General features: G+C 35.7%; 1 protein-coding gene across 2 annotated transcripts in view; it reads right to left on the bottom strand.

Moving 5' to 3' along the window:
* The window catches only part of MMP16 (matrix metallopeptidase 16), a 194,193-nt gene that overhangs the window by 47,348 nt on the left and 133,273 nt on the right, over nt 1-13,572 (bottom strand). For both annotated transcript variants that reach the window (XM_005233026.4, XM_055798756.1), the window contains 2 exons: nt 11,513-11,674; nt 8,402-8,619 (listed from right to left, as the gene is read on the bottom strand). In XM_005233026.4, coding sequence (XP_005233083.1) covers nt 8,402-8,619; nt 11,513-11,674 — 380 coding nt within the window. The remainder of the gene's footprint in view (nt 1-8,401; nt 8,620-11,512; nt 11,675-13,572) is intronic.

Raw genomic sequence — 13,572 nt, 5'->3', positions numbered from 1 at the left:
TAGAATAACTCCATACAGGCATGCTATTGGAAAATCTTGTGGATTATCTTGTTGGGATCATGAAAAAGTCATTATTCTGTATTTCATTCAATATTGTTAAAAGTAATTTCGTAAGAATATATAAAAATTTGACCCACTCTGTCCTTTTGCATAAAGAGAGTAACAGCCATCTTCAGATTCCACCAATTCCATTCTATTTAAAAATCAAAACAATAAAACACTTCTAAAGAATGACTAATTCTTGGAATTTTGGCCTATGATTTACAAGGACTTACTCACATTTTTCAGATTTTATTAGTTTATAACTAAATGATAAACAGGAATTTGTAAGATTCATGTTTAACTGTGAAAACCTTTACAAATGTTGTCCCAAATCCTACTACCACATTTGTATATGGCTCCACACAAGTACTTGAGTGTTTATGTTAAACTCAGACTGTTCACCCCATTGTGAAAACTCCAGAAGAGTCTGAAATACCTCTTTTTATTCTGTGAGGATTCACTGGGGAAGGGAGGGCACCTTGTGGTATTAACGGCTCATCATGAGATGGCGGGAGTCTCACAGACAGGATGCGGTCAGTCTTTTTGAATAAAGTGTTTTAGCCCACTGCCTGACCCTAGAAAGGAGGGGGATTTCCTCTGAAAGCTGAGATAGAAGAAGGATACAGTAGAAGATTTGTCTTGCACAGCTGGAAGGGGTGGATATTCCCCCCCTGCAGTCCCCTCAGCAGTGCTTTGTGAGCAGCAGCCACACGCCCCAATCTCCTCTGCCTGATCTCTTCCTCTGAGCTGAAATACAGAAGTTACACAACAGTGTCCTGACCAGATCTCACTAGCTATTGCCTGTGAGGGCCGTGTTCCAAAAGAGATGGTGGACCAAATGCTACTGGGAAATGACTGGGTAAAACAGTCAAATTTCAGTGGATTCACAGAATCATGGAATGGCTGAGGTTGGAAAGGATCTCTGGGGGTTTTGGGAGAGTATGAAGACACACTTAAATCCTCCTTTTGAGGAAAGTGGGAAAAAAAAGGTAACACAGAAACATTTTGGGGTGCTATGCCTTTTTAGTGCTTATATTTCAATTGCTACAGAAAATCACAGAAGGCCTGAGGTTCAAAGGCACCTCTGATGATCCAGCCCCCTCCTTTGCTCAAAGCAGTCAGCTTCAGCAAGTTGACCAGGTCTACGTCCAGTCACTTTTTGAGTATCTCCAAAGATGGAGACTCCACAACCTCTCTGGACAACCTGTTCCAGTGGTTAACCTGTAAAGGTTTACAATGAAAAAGTTTTCTTATGTTTAATTAAAAAAACCAAACAACAAAAAACCAACAAAAAACCCCATTCTGCTTTGTTTTTCTCTCAAGGAAAAGAAAACTAAGGATATTATTCTGTAAGGTCATGGTGATATCTTGGGACAGCTGTTAAATCTTCCTCTTCTCCCTTGACTGCATTGCAATGCATATCGTTCAAAGTTATAGTATGGAGGTACGTACCATCATGTCATGCAAAATTTGGTACGAATAGAAATAATAGTATGTGTTTTGTACATGAGGGTTTATTTGCATTAAGATTGTATGAGTAATTACATGTTAACAAGGTGGTAACGCTACTTGCATTAGATGAAACACTTGTGTGGTACGCTTTCGAGGGCTCAAAAGACACCAGTATCTAATGGATAGCTGCCCTTCAGAAAAATCTGAACCACATGTGTAGTGGAACTGTTTGGCCTCAGAGGAGAGACTCTATCTAATTAAAAGCAAAGCACATATGATGGACATGAGAGGAGCTCAGTACCATCTGCTCTGCTACTGATCAAATCCTTTTACACTATATTGTTTCCCAATGAAAACATAGCCTTTTGGAAAAAAATAGTACTCTCTCTTCTGACAAACCTGAAGTCCTGCTGAAGATACTGAGTCAGGCATCCTGCTACAGTTACACTTTTTAGCGGGCTAGTACATGAATAATAGGAATTTTATTAGCCAGATAGTACAGATTGTTAACCATTCAAGTTGCATAGAAGTTTCAATAACATATATATCCATTACACTGGCCCTCTGTAAATAAAGCCTTAATAATATAGTTATAAGTTTCTATACATAATATTTATATGTGAACAAATATGTAGGTTAGTAAGTGCTAGATAGTAAGTATAGCTATGACAGTGTTGCCATCTTTTGAATGAACATAAAACTATTTAAAGAAGTCCAAGATAATTTTTTTAAAAGGTGAGAGCGTGGAAGGATTTTTAATTGAACTGTTCTGGTACAATTATTACCCAGGTGATTACATTCTTGTCTAAATTCCTTTGCAGCTGGATGGAATATACTACCCACTTTCCATACGGTGATGAACAGAGTGTGCTTTCCATTTTAAAACTGTGAAATGTGTGAGCTAAAACCCTTCCCTGGCTTAGAAGCACACCAAAAGGTTTAGGTAACATTTGGAAAATATTTTTACATCTGTTAGTGAAAGTATCCATTTATCAAAAATATACAAGCTATGACTTTTTAGTATTCCAGCATGTCCCTGCTTTTTTTCCTTCTAGACAACCTAGTTTGTTTTTGTGTCACAAAACGTCTTCCTGTATATTTCCAATAGGCTTGGTCTACTGTGACATGTTGAAGTCCCCCCCTGAGTTTTTGCTGCTTTTCTCCTTCTTTTTCAACATATAACCTGAATTGCCAGAATTAAAGCAGCTCTCTTCCCTGATGAGTTCAAAAATGTCAAATTCCACCAGATTGTTCTTCCTAGCACAATGATACAAAAAGTAGGGGTAAATGAGTCTTCTCTCTCTCTCTGCAGACTTCGCTACTTCCACCCTCCTGTTCCCAGTCTTTTACAGCTGATATGTTAAGTGGTTTTCCCTCTCAGATCCCAAAGTGTCTACTTCTGCAGCATCCTCTGCTGAACTTTCCCAGGCTGCAACTGACAGCCCAGATACCCACAGCATCACATGACAAAAACCAGCTACACAAACAGACCAGAAGAACTTTGAAAAAATGTCTTCAACGTCTTTGAAAAAAGGCTTTCAAATATGGTGAAGTCAAGTCTCATACTATAGCTGTTTCTTTGTCTCTACTTTTTATTATTAGTATTTCCCCTCCATCTCGTAGATTTTTTAATAGACTTACCAGGTATGATTACATAGGCAATGCAAAAATGCTTTAAAAATTCCTTATGTGTCTACCACATATCAAGAAACCTTTTTTTTTTCCTTTGTGTTTAAAAGTACACTCTATATAAATACACAATCCTGAAAGGGATACTAAATGGCATCTATACTGTTGTGTATGAAAACAACTGTAGTCTAAACTAATGCCAAAGGGTAATGACAGCCTAATTGGCTTGGCTTGTTCAGCACATCATAAATGTTTTTACAGTGGTTCTTAGCAGATGAAGAGTCAGAAAACAAATTTCTGCAAGTTGTGGAGAAATTACTATAAAATAGTAAAACACAGCCAGTTAAGGCTTTCCTAAAATTGGTTCCATATTCTACCATCTGTAATGTTAAAATCTCAGAAGACATTTGTCTGAGCTGCAACTGCTATTTGTCTGATGGACAAGCTTCTTTCTCTTATACTTACATTTCAAAAAACACCCTAGTATATGACAGTAGTTAAAAATGCTGTTTTCCAGCATTTTTAAATTTTTAAATTTAAAAGTGAGTTAACTTTTCTGAAAGGAATACTAAAACCATTATAGATAACATAGGATCCATTCATTTGTTTCTTAAGGATTTAGCAATAAACAAAGAAAGGACCAGTGCAACCTCTATGAGATGTTCTGTGAGGCAAAAACCTGTGTCATGTAAACAAAGAGTGACTCATCCCTTTAACTTCCTGATTATGCAGGACAAGTTCCACAGATTTAGTGCTTACTTTTCTAGATGTAACCTGTTAAAAAACCAAAGGATTTTGTTAAAATCTGTGAAACTGAAAAGGACATAAAGAAAAAGGATAGTAACAGCAGCAATACAGATTGTTGATGCAGAGCTAGAGGTAATTTTGTTGCCAAGGAACAATCTGCATGAAGAGTCAAACACAAGCTGTACATGCCTCAAAAATAACAGAATAAGCAACCAGTGTTATTTTATCTGCATCCTTTCAGAGCCAATATGTTCTGTGCAACCACTGGCTCCTTTTTAACTGTGTAAAAGATTCAGAAGTTTTTAACATTAAGTATCTTTATTGATAGGACATCCTAGATTATCTTCAAAACTGTTTTTCTACATAAGACTGGAAAAGCAGTGTGAATTGCTCAGAACACAGGAAGAACTGGAAATATACGCTGTAAACTTCTTCACTAATGGATCTTTTCTGGTGACCTTAGACAATGGGGTTCCTTTTCATCATGACACAGTAGCCCTGGAGGTACTCTCTGGAGACTTTAAGGAGAGAACAGTATTGTCGGAAACCACATATTTTGTGACAAGCAATGGTTGAGAGGTTTTTCCATTAAAGGCAGACAGTGTCATACCACTCTGCACAACTTTCCCAGAAAGGGAAGACCAATTTGTTTTTCTCCATTTTCAGCCATTTTCTGTGTCCCAGGGGAGTTCTAACTAAACAGAGGGAGAAAATAGCTGCAGAAAAGATTGGAAATGAGAGTGATAGCTAAACACTAATTGCATTCAGCATAAATACAGAAGCTAACTGCAATGTCAAGATAAAAACTTGGCACTCATGAATTTTGGCATAGAAATTCTTCTGTGATGGTGGTTGCTTATATCAGTTCAACCATGTATTAAATAATGGCAATAATTTAGAAACTTCATTCAATTAAGGCAAACTTCATACACTTTAAAACATCAGTTGATGATAACTGAAACAAATAGTTACAATACACTGATTTTAACTAATATTTTTCTTCTATAGCATACTGTGTCTCCAAGCTTACAACTAGCAGGGGCATTTTAAGTGCATCTAATCTAAAGAATTCAGGAAGAAGTCCTTTTGGGACCATACATTTGTAAGTCAGTAATCCATGTATATTTGATGAAAAATAGTTTTGTTTTCCTTAAAACCCAATCATTTCTATCAAAACAATTGATCTGCAAAATTCTATTTGGTGATCTTTGGGGAATCTTCAACAAGTTGATTTACTGTTGTGTTTACTGTTCAGGTTAGATCAAGAATAGTCCTTCTTCATTTTATTTCCATAACCCTATTTTATCAAATGTTATTAGGATTGTTACTTTGTTAAAGTAATGACAAAACAATAAAAATTGATGGATAAGTGTAAATTCCATTTTCCTTTTAAGTTTACTGTTATTCAGTTTTACTCTGGATATATGCATTTGAGAATGCTAGATAATCTTAAAATTACAAACAAAGCTCATCAATTTGACTGAACATAGAAAATGTTTCTAGTATTCTGATACTCTTGAGTATACCTAATAGTTCAATAGCCAAGAGAAAACAATTTTCTTGAAATTAATATTGTTTGTCATCTACTATGAAAATCCATAGTGTATCTCAAACTGTTATCTTTCCTGCTTCAGTTTTATGTTGAAATGAGAATTTAATTATTTAAAAGGGCTCACATTCTTCAACTCTGTGGCTAACTTCCCAAGTAATTTCAAGGATTATTTAAAAATTTGAGCTCCTGAGTTTGAGACTTGCCCATGAGATAAAATAGTGGCTACTTTCAATTTGAAATTGGTACATGGCATACATGCCATTCAAAAGGCAGTAAAGGCTACCACTACACAATCATTAGAAACCTGTGGATAAAGACAAAGAAAGAAAAGGATATCATTTGATTAGCCTCCAACTTTATTAATTTAACTCATCTGGGAACTATCCAGCAGTAATTCTTCCAATGAAGGTCATAATTCTTCTTTAATTTTTTCCATGCGGTACAGTACTGCTGTCAATCCTCTCCTCTTTTCTACCTCTCTGTACTTGGCTCTCAGCCCACCATGCATGCCTTCCCAGTCTATCCTTGTACTAGCATTAAGAGGCAAGGGCAAAGAGCTTTGGGGTTTTTGTTGTGTCAGACCACAGAACTTCCAGGTTTGTTTCCTCCACTGCTGGATGCTTACCCTGTATTTAGTCCCTATTCCTGTTTATACCTTCTGTGAATTAATTCCTGCCCTGCTCCTGCTACAGTCTGACATGCTGAGCTTTTCCTTATAACTTGTCCCCCTGAGATTCTGCGAAGCTGAAAATTACTTAACCCCCCTGACTTTTCTAATTCCTTCTCCCCTCTTCTGCTCCTTTCATATTCCTCCTCATACACTACCCACCCCACTCCCCCCAAAAAACACCAAACCAAACCAAAAACCGCAAACCACAAAAATACAAACCAATCTCAAACAGGTAATGGAATTCCTTTAGCAGACAAAAATCTTCATTAGCAAATTAATGTACAAACCCAAAAGTTAAGGCCTACTAACTCAAGCATTCAGACATGCAGACTACAAGATCAAGATTTATATACTTAAGTAAACTCCAATGCTTAGCATCGTAACCCAAGTCATGCCTTGCCACGCTCCCAGGGACATGAGTGGGACCCTTAAAGAATTCTGGACAAATGCCATCTCTTTCTTCCCTCCCAACACTTTGCCATTACGATTATAGCAACTTCCTTTCGGAGAATCAGACTCTAAACATGAAATCTACAAACGCTGTGTTACTGGTCATTTCTCTCTGATGAAGTTTTACTGTGCTACATCATTAGGTTGTGGTTCATGAATGGAGTTGGAACATAAATGCAGTTTGGACACTACTGAGCACACAAACTGTACAGTAAATGTATAGTGTTAAGGTAGTAAGCAGTAAATATTTTTTTGAGAGAACTTAATATGCATTTTCAAACAGATAGGTGACTGATTAGTAATGGTAGTGAATCTATTTATCCAGGTACACAGACTTGGCTAGACAGGAAATTCTGTATTAGTGGGATACCATTTCACTATTTATTGATTTATGTCTAAAACGAGAGTATGTTCTATTGCTTTTGAGGTGGATGGCATGAGATTTAAGTAAGTATTTTAATATCCCTTTTAATGTCCATTTAGAAAATTATATTCTTCCTTAATCTTTGACTTTTAGTCATAAAAGGACTGTTGGTTCAGGACCTTCCAATGTCTGAAGATATACCATATATTCAGATAGAAAGGGATGACAGCCCCAGGGCTGGCAAAATCCTTAGCTCTTTATGGGGAAAATATTTCCTGCCCATTGGGTTGTGAAAGTAGCTCAATAATTTTGAATGAATTAATATAAAGCTATTTGTTGTATATATTTTTTTCAGGTATGCTAAAGAAAGTGAAAGCCTGGGTAGTAATGCTAATAAGATTTATATGGAGTGATAGAGTACACCAAAACAAAGCATATAAGGGAGAAATGGGTCATCAGAAAGGACAACAAAAGCCATTTAACTGGGAGCTTCATTCATGTTTGGGGAAAAATTCATTGCACTTCCTTTGTACCAACACTACTGCTGAAGGGAAAAAGTGTTATCTGTTCATGTGAAAGGCTCTTCTCTACTGATAATATTGAAGTTAAAAGGAATCATATTTGTAAAACAAAGAACCCACACTTCCTATTGCTTAAGCAAATTTGACACATCAGTAGTTCAAAATAATAGATTATCCTTTTGCTTGTTTCTGGAATATTTGCACAGCATTACCTATCAACAAATTGGTTTAAGATTTAAGAGGCTGAATAGTAATGGTTCTGTAATTATTCTTCAGCATTCAGTGCCTTCTGGAAACCATACTGCAGATCATCCTACTACGATAGCTTTGATGTCCGTGAGTCTTAGCAAAGGCCTTCTATCAAAAGATAGCCTTTCAGTTCAGTGTGTTTATTTTGATTTCTTGTCTATACCACATTTTCAGCTCAGAGCAAGAAGATGAATAGAAATAAACAATGACAGATTTGCAATAAGATTCTTGTGGCAAAGACCTTTGCTTAGATATTGTGGTTTCAATGAAACCACAACACAATGACAAACTTCCTTTATAAATGACAGATCTAATTGTAGAGTTAAAATTATAGTTCAGGGTGGTGGTGGTGGGGAAGGTATTGAAGACAATATCTACTGTATTTCTGGATGTGGCTGTATTCCCAATGAAATCATTCCTATTATTCATGAGTTGATTTATACTTTTTATCTCTCCACAACATGCAGCATTTATTTACCCTTACATTTTGAGGCATTGCTGTTTCTGCTGACATGGGTATTTTCCCAAAATAGAACATTACAGCAGTCCTCTGCTAGACATTCAAACCATGTGTATGTTTATTTTTTAATTTATTACTTGAACTTTGTAACTGTGAGCAGGCTGGGAAACTGGAGTCATAATGAATGAGAGTTTGCTTAAGGAAAAAAAAAAAAAGGAGAAATGTAGACATTTGATGTAACATTGAAAAAGTCACAGCCTCCTACCTTGAAAACAAACATTTCCCGTCGAAGAATAGCCAGAGTGTTGAAGTTCCCATCACAGATGTTAGGCTTGGCTCCGGGATAGGAAGGTTTGTCACCAGTGGGTGGCCGAGGAGGTTTAGGTTGCCTGTCATTCTTCCGCGGGTCTGCTGGAGGGACTGAACGATGTGGGGGCACTGTTGGAAGAGGTCTTGTTGGTGGTGGGATCCTGTCAGGTGGACCTTTAAAAATACAGCAGCAGGATGTAATCTACGTGCCCACCAGTGACACTCGAAGAAATACATAACAAAAACGTGCTGTAAGATATGCAAATCCTACTGTGCAAGGGGAATGGAAAAAGTGACCTAACACACCTTACCTGAGTTGTTAAAGGCTATAATGAATGACTACGAAACCCAAGGAAAATTATTACTTTTCATCATTCAGAATCTTCCTACTTTATTGGAACAAGGTTCCAATAAAACCTGCAAAGGACGCATGGTCTGCCATCATTTTGGGTGAGTAGTTCATAGCACATACTTTACCAACCGAGTAAGAACTATTAAAAAGGAATCATTGTCTACTGTACAAAATAAAAGAAAACAAAAAAACTGTTCCTAATAAGATCATCAGCAGTCAATGGATTTTTCAGCTCACATTTTTAACTTCCACTCATCAATTTAGATATGCATATATGTAGCATACCTGATATTTCCTACTGACTCAATTTGTAGGCCACGTAATGTCATGTGCATTAGTGACAGGACATTCACAGCTTTCCTCAATGGCCCTTGCTATGTATAGGAGCTCTTGAAACTTGACTTCACATCCTAGGCATCCATAGAAACAAAAACCATAATTCACGTTTTCTTCAGTATTACGAAATTGATTACTTCTTTTTCTAATTTTTGTTTTCCAGTGAGTCTTACAAAGCTAGATACCTGGTAATTAAAGGAATTGTTCTGAGGATAAACAGATTAAGAAGAACTAAAGTTAAAAACTAAAACTCTGTACAGTGGTTTAAAAATATTTTTCTTCTTTCAAATACATTTTCCATCATAATATGCAGAGTTTGATCACAGGTGAAATAACTATCCCACTCACGGTTTCTCTACCTGAAGTCAAAAGGCCATCCTAGGTAGACGCTATTCATAACCTTAATGGCATACTGAATGACTTGCAATGGGAGTACTGAAAATGCTTTTCCCTTCCTACACATATTACTATGTTACTTATATTTTCCATGTACAAAAAGCTAAGAAATTTCAGTTGGATCAGTAAAATTTATGGAAGCAAGATGAACACTTTAATTTTACTCATTCTATTTAGGCCTCCCTCTTTTAAAAAATAAAATTTGCATGACAGTCTTCAGAAAGACTTTTGAATAGTAGACAACTTTAAAACTGCATAATGGCATAAATTTGAATTTCTGATACTTTTTCAAAAGAAGTATACTTTTTAAAGAACAAGATGGACTATGTAAGGAAATATTAAACTTGCCAAATGGTTGTCATACACTTTAATAAGGCATTTATTTCATTCACAATTTTAAGACTTGTGACATTTATAATTTACAGCTAATAACGGTGTTTCAAGGAATACTGCAGACCAAAGTAATTATTTTAATAGGTGTGACATTTTTATTGAGGCATATGATTCCAGATCACTTCTTGATTTTAAGGGGAGCAAAGGAATCAGTTTGCAGTAGCTCATGTTGGAAAGTTTTTAACCCTAAAGCAAATTTTTTCATATGCCATTTGGTGATGATGTCAGATATTACTTCCCAGGGGTAACACATTTCTCCTTATGTATAGCCCACAGCTGTTAGAGCTTAGCAGTTAGTTTTCAGCAAAGAATTCTTGTCTAGCCCTTAAGTCTAGACTACCAACTTATGAGGTCATGAGAAACAACCTTCATTCCAGCTAATCACACAGCAAAAAAAGCAACCAAACAAAACTTGATCCGCCAATCATTTTGAAATTGCTATTTATGCTTTATGAAAATACATATCAGTGCTTGTTAACCTTTCTTTTAACATATTTTTTAAATTAATATAAAACACCATGGAGGTTGTGGAGTTCTAGTTAGCAGTACAGTAATTCTACATGATCATAGCTCTTTCTAGTAGTTAAGGTAAACAAGGAATGGCCTTGCCAATATTCAATAGAAAACTGACAAACCTTTAAACTGAAAATTATTGTGAGTACAAAATTGAATTCAATACTGAATTAACTTGGGAATGTTAAGCAAGGTGATTCCAAATGATATGCACTGGATACATAGTATTAACATACAGATACCACAGATTTTTCACTGTTGGAGAGAAAAATATATTTTAAAGAAAAAAACCCAGACTATTTAATAGATAACAACAGAATCAAAGTCTTTAAAACAAAAAATAAAGCCACATCTTTGGAAATGTAAAGGAACCATAATACAGGAGTTAGTGTTACATTCAGCTCATACTCAGAATAATGTTATTGTTTTAGCTTTTTTCTTTTTACTTTTCAATTACCTTGCATTGTCAAATTTAATTCAATACATGCAGAATTTATTTAAATCATGTGTCTTTTATATCAGGCCACAAAAACCCTAAAGAAACATTTCTTAAAGAAGTGGGCCTTTTTGCCCCTAGGAAGCTCAAAATCTTGGGTTGCTAATAACATTCTTTTGAGATCAATTTGCTGTTTATCACAAGAAAGGGTATTTCTGGGACCACAAATTTTGTACAGCCAACGAACTGCTTAGTATTATAATTGATAAACTGAGACATAATCAATTCATCCAGTTACACTATCTTGGACAACTGTTGAAATAAGGTTGTTATGCTTAAAGGCCTGCATTTCTTAATATTTTTGTAGTTTGGGACACTCTTGCAGATATTTTCTTTAGCTTTTTTTTCAAACATTGAAAATTACTATTCCAGCTCAGTGGAAATGTGAATGCAAGCTTTGAACAGTGAGAAATAAAGTAAAAGAGCTTCATAAAAATCTTTGGCCTGCTCACAAGAAGGCCTCTGGCATAACAACTGGCAGAGCCTACGCTAACAAACAGTTTTGGAGATGTGGTATGGACCGGAGGACCTCATATATTCTAAAGCAAAAACATATGTTGCTTTATTAGAGCAAGACATACCGTATATCTTCTGGATGCCCTGTAAATCATCATTAGGTAGTTTGAAGTTGTCAGTTTCCATATACTGATAAAATGGAGCCATGATTGCAGTGGGATCATTAGAGTGCTCCAAGCCCAGAGCATGTCCCAGTTCATGTACTGCAACTAGAAACAGATCATTCCCTATGAAAAGAAGAAACGGAAAAAAGACCTTTGAAACCATAAGCATAGTAAAAGAAATAACACAAGTAGAGGGCTCTACATTTGAAAGACAATTTCACTGAATTTGAATTTAAAAGGGTAATGCTTAATAATTAACCGTAAGTATAATGTGGTAGCAAAGGCAACTTCCCCTTCTTTTAAACAAGGAAACCATTATTGTTATAATAATGATACTCTTACAGCACCATAAGCATCATCTTTTTTAATTGGTGTGCATGGTTAGTGTATGGTTCAAGTTTCATACCTCCTATCTAGGCCTGTGTGCAGTTTCTGACTTGAAGTTGATGTTGCAGTTAACCAGACTAAAAGTGCTTGCATCAAGACGTAGTTCCAAAAAGGAAATATCCTTGCTGTGTGTGGTAAACTTCACACACTGAGGACTACCTATTTAGGACAAACCCCACAGGGAACTTAATTATCCAAGTGCTTGTAGTCAGACCCCTGCTAATTGTTTGCAGGTGTTGTCCATTTCTGAATCACCATAACTGAAATTCTCATGAGGAAAATCTGTGTGTTGTGCTATCCTCAAAACAGGACACCTTTATTTATTTCATTGTGTAATTCCATTGTAAGTGTAGGTGTTTATTAAAGTATTAGAACTTTTTTTATTTTTGCAGGTCTAAAAAATAAAATACTGCACTCATGTAATAGACTGATTTAACTTTTTTGTTATTCCCTTCTAAAAATCATATTTTCATTTTTTATTACAGGGTATTAGACACAAGTAGATGTTTTGGCAGTAGAATTATGGCTCTCTGTGAAGCAAAACCAAATCAAAGCAAATGGGATTATTTCTATAAAAATTTCAGAGCTGGACCCCTATGGTATTAATTTTGCCTATTTTTATTCATCTAAGACTTAGTTCAGCACATCGTTCCATGACTCTTTTGTACAAATTCTGTCTGTAGTCAGCCATGAGACGTTGGAAAAACGTTTTACATCAGGAGAAAGATTCTGGTCACTTGGAGAGGGTCACATCCAGGATATTGCTCATTTTCACCAGCTAAGGATGAGGATAATCATCCTTCAGAAGTGTGTTCCTGTTGCACTGACAAGATAAGTATTCTAGATCAGCAGCTTACGCTGAGCATCTAACTTAGATGGCTGGAGTCAAGTGAAACAGGTGCTACCTATAGTAGGTAGTCCCTTGTTGAAAGAGCAGTATATATAATGAAAGGCCTATACTGTGGCTTAATATACAGAGGTACATTGGAACAGGAAAATGCTTGACATAAACTCTCATCCTATATTCTGTAAATTCTTTGGTGGTAAACATTTATTTTTCACTGCTGGCACCTGATCTGGAATTCTATGTACTGTTATATTAATAGTAATAATATTAAAAAGTTGAACTTAGCAAAAAAATTTAGACACACATATACATATATATTTACAGAACTTTGAGGACACAGTTGAAAACATAGTAATTTTTCAAGTATTTTCTCTTGTTGAGACAAAGAAATAAACTTTCTCCCAAGTATATATGAAAGGGGAAGCACTTAACTGTAGATGTCTTCATGATGTTATGGAGCCATGCTGATGTTTGTAAAATACATGTTTTATTGAAAACATGGAAACAGTCACAACTAAAATGATGTGCTTAGTTGCCACAGTCTTTCCATGTCTTTCTGATTCTTAATCCAGAAACATGAAAACTAAATGCTCTTACTTTTTTATTCAGTATAACTGTGCAGAAAAATTATGCTTTTCAAAAATTAATGTGAAATAATGTGCTTTCAGAAATGAGAAGAGTTTATCCTATCATTTATAATTATGTGTTTTCCAGATGAAATATTTTCATGAAAATATTTTTCCTGGGATACAGTTCTTTTTATCGTAAAGCAGATTCTCAATGTGCT

Source organism: Falco peregrinus, chromosome 3 (genome assembly GCF_023634155.1).
Source record: "Falco peregrinus isolate bFalPer1 chromosome 3, bFalPer1.pri, whole genome shotgun sequence".
In the NCBI taxonomy this organism is placed as follows: Eukaryota; Metazoa; Chordata; class Aves; order Falconiformes; family Falconidae; genus Falco; species Falco peregrinus.
This window is presented reverse-complemented; position numbering and strand designations above follow the sequence as displayed.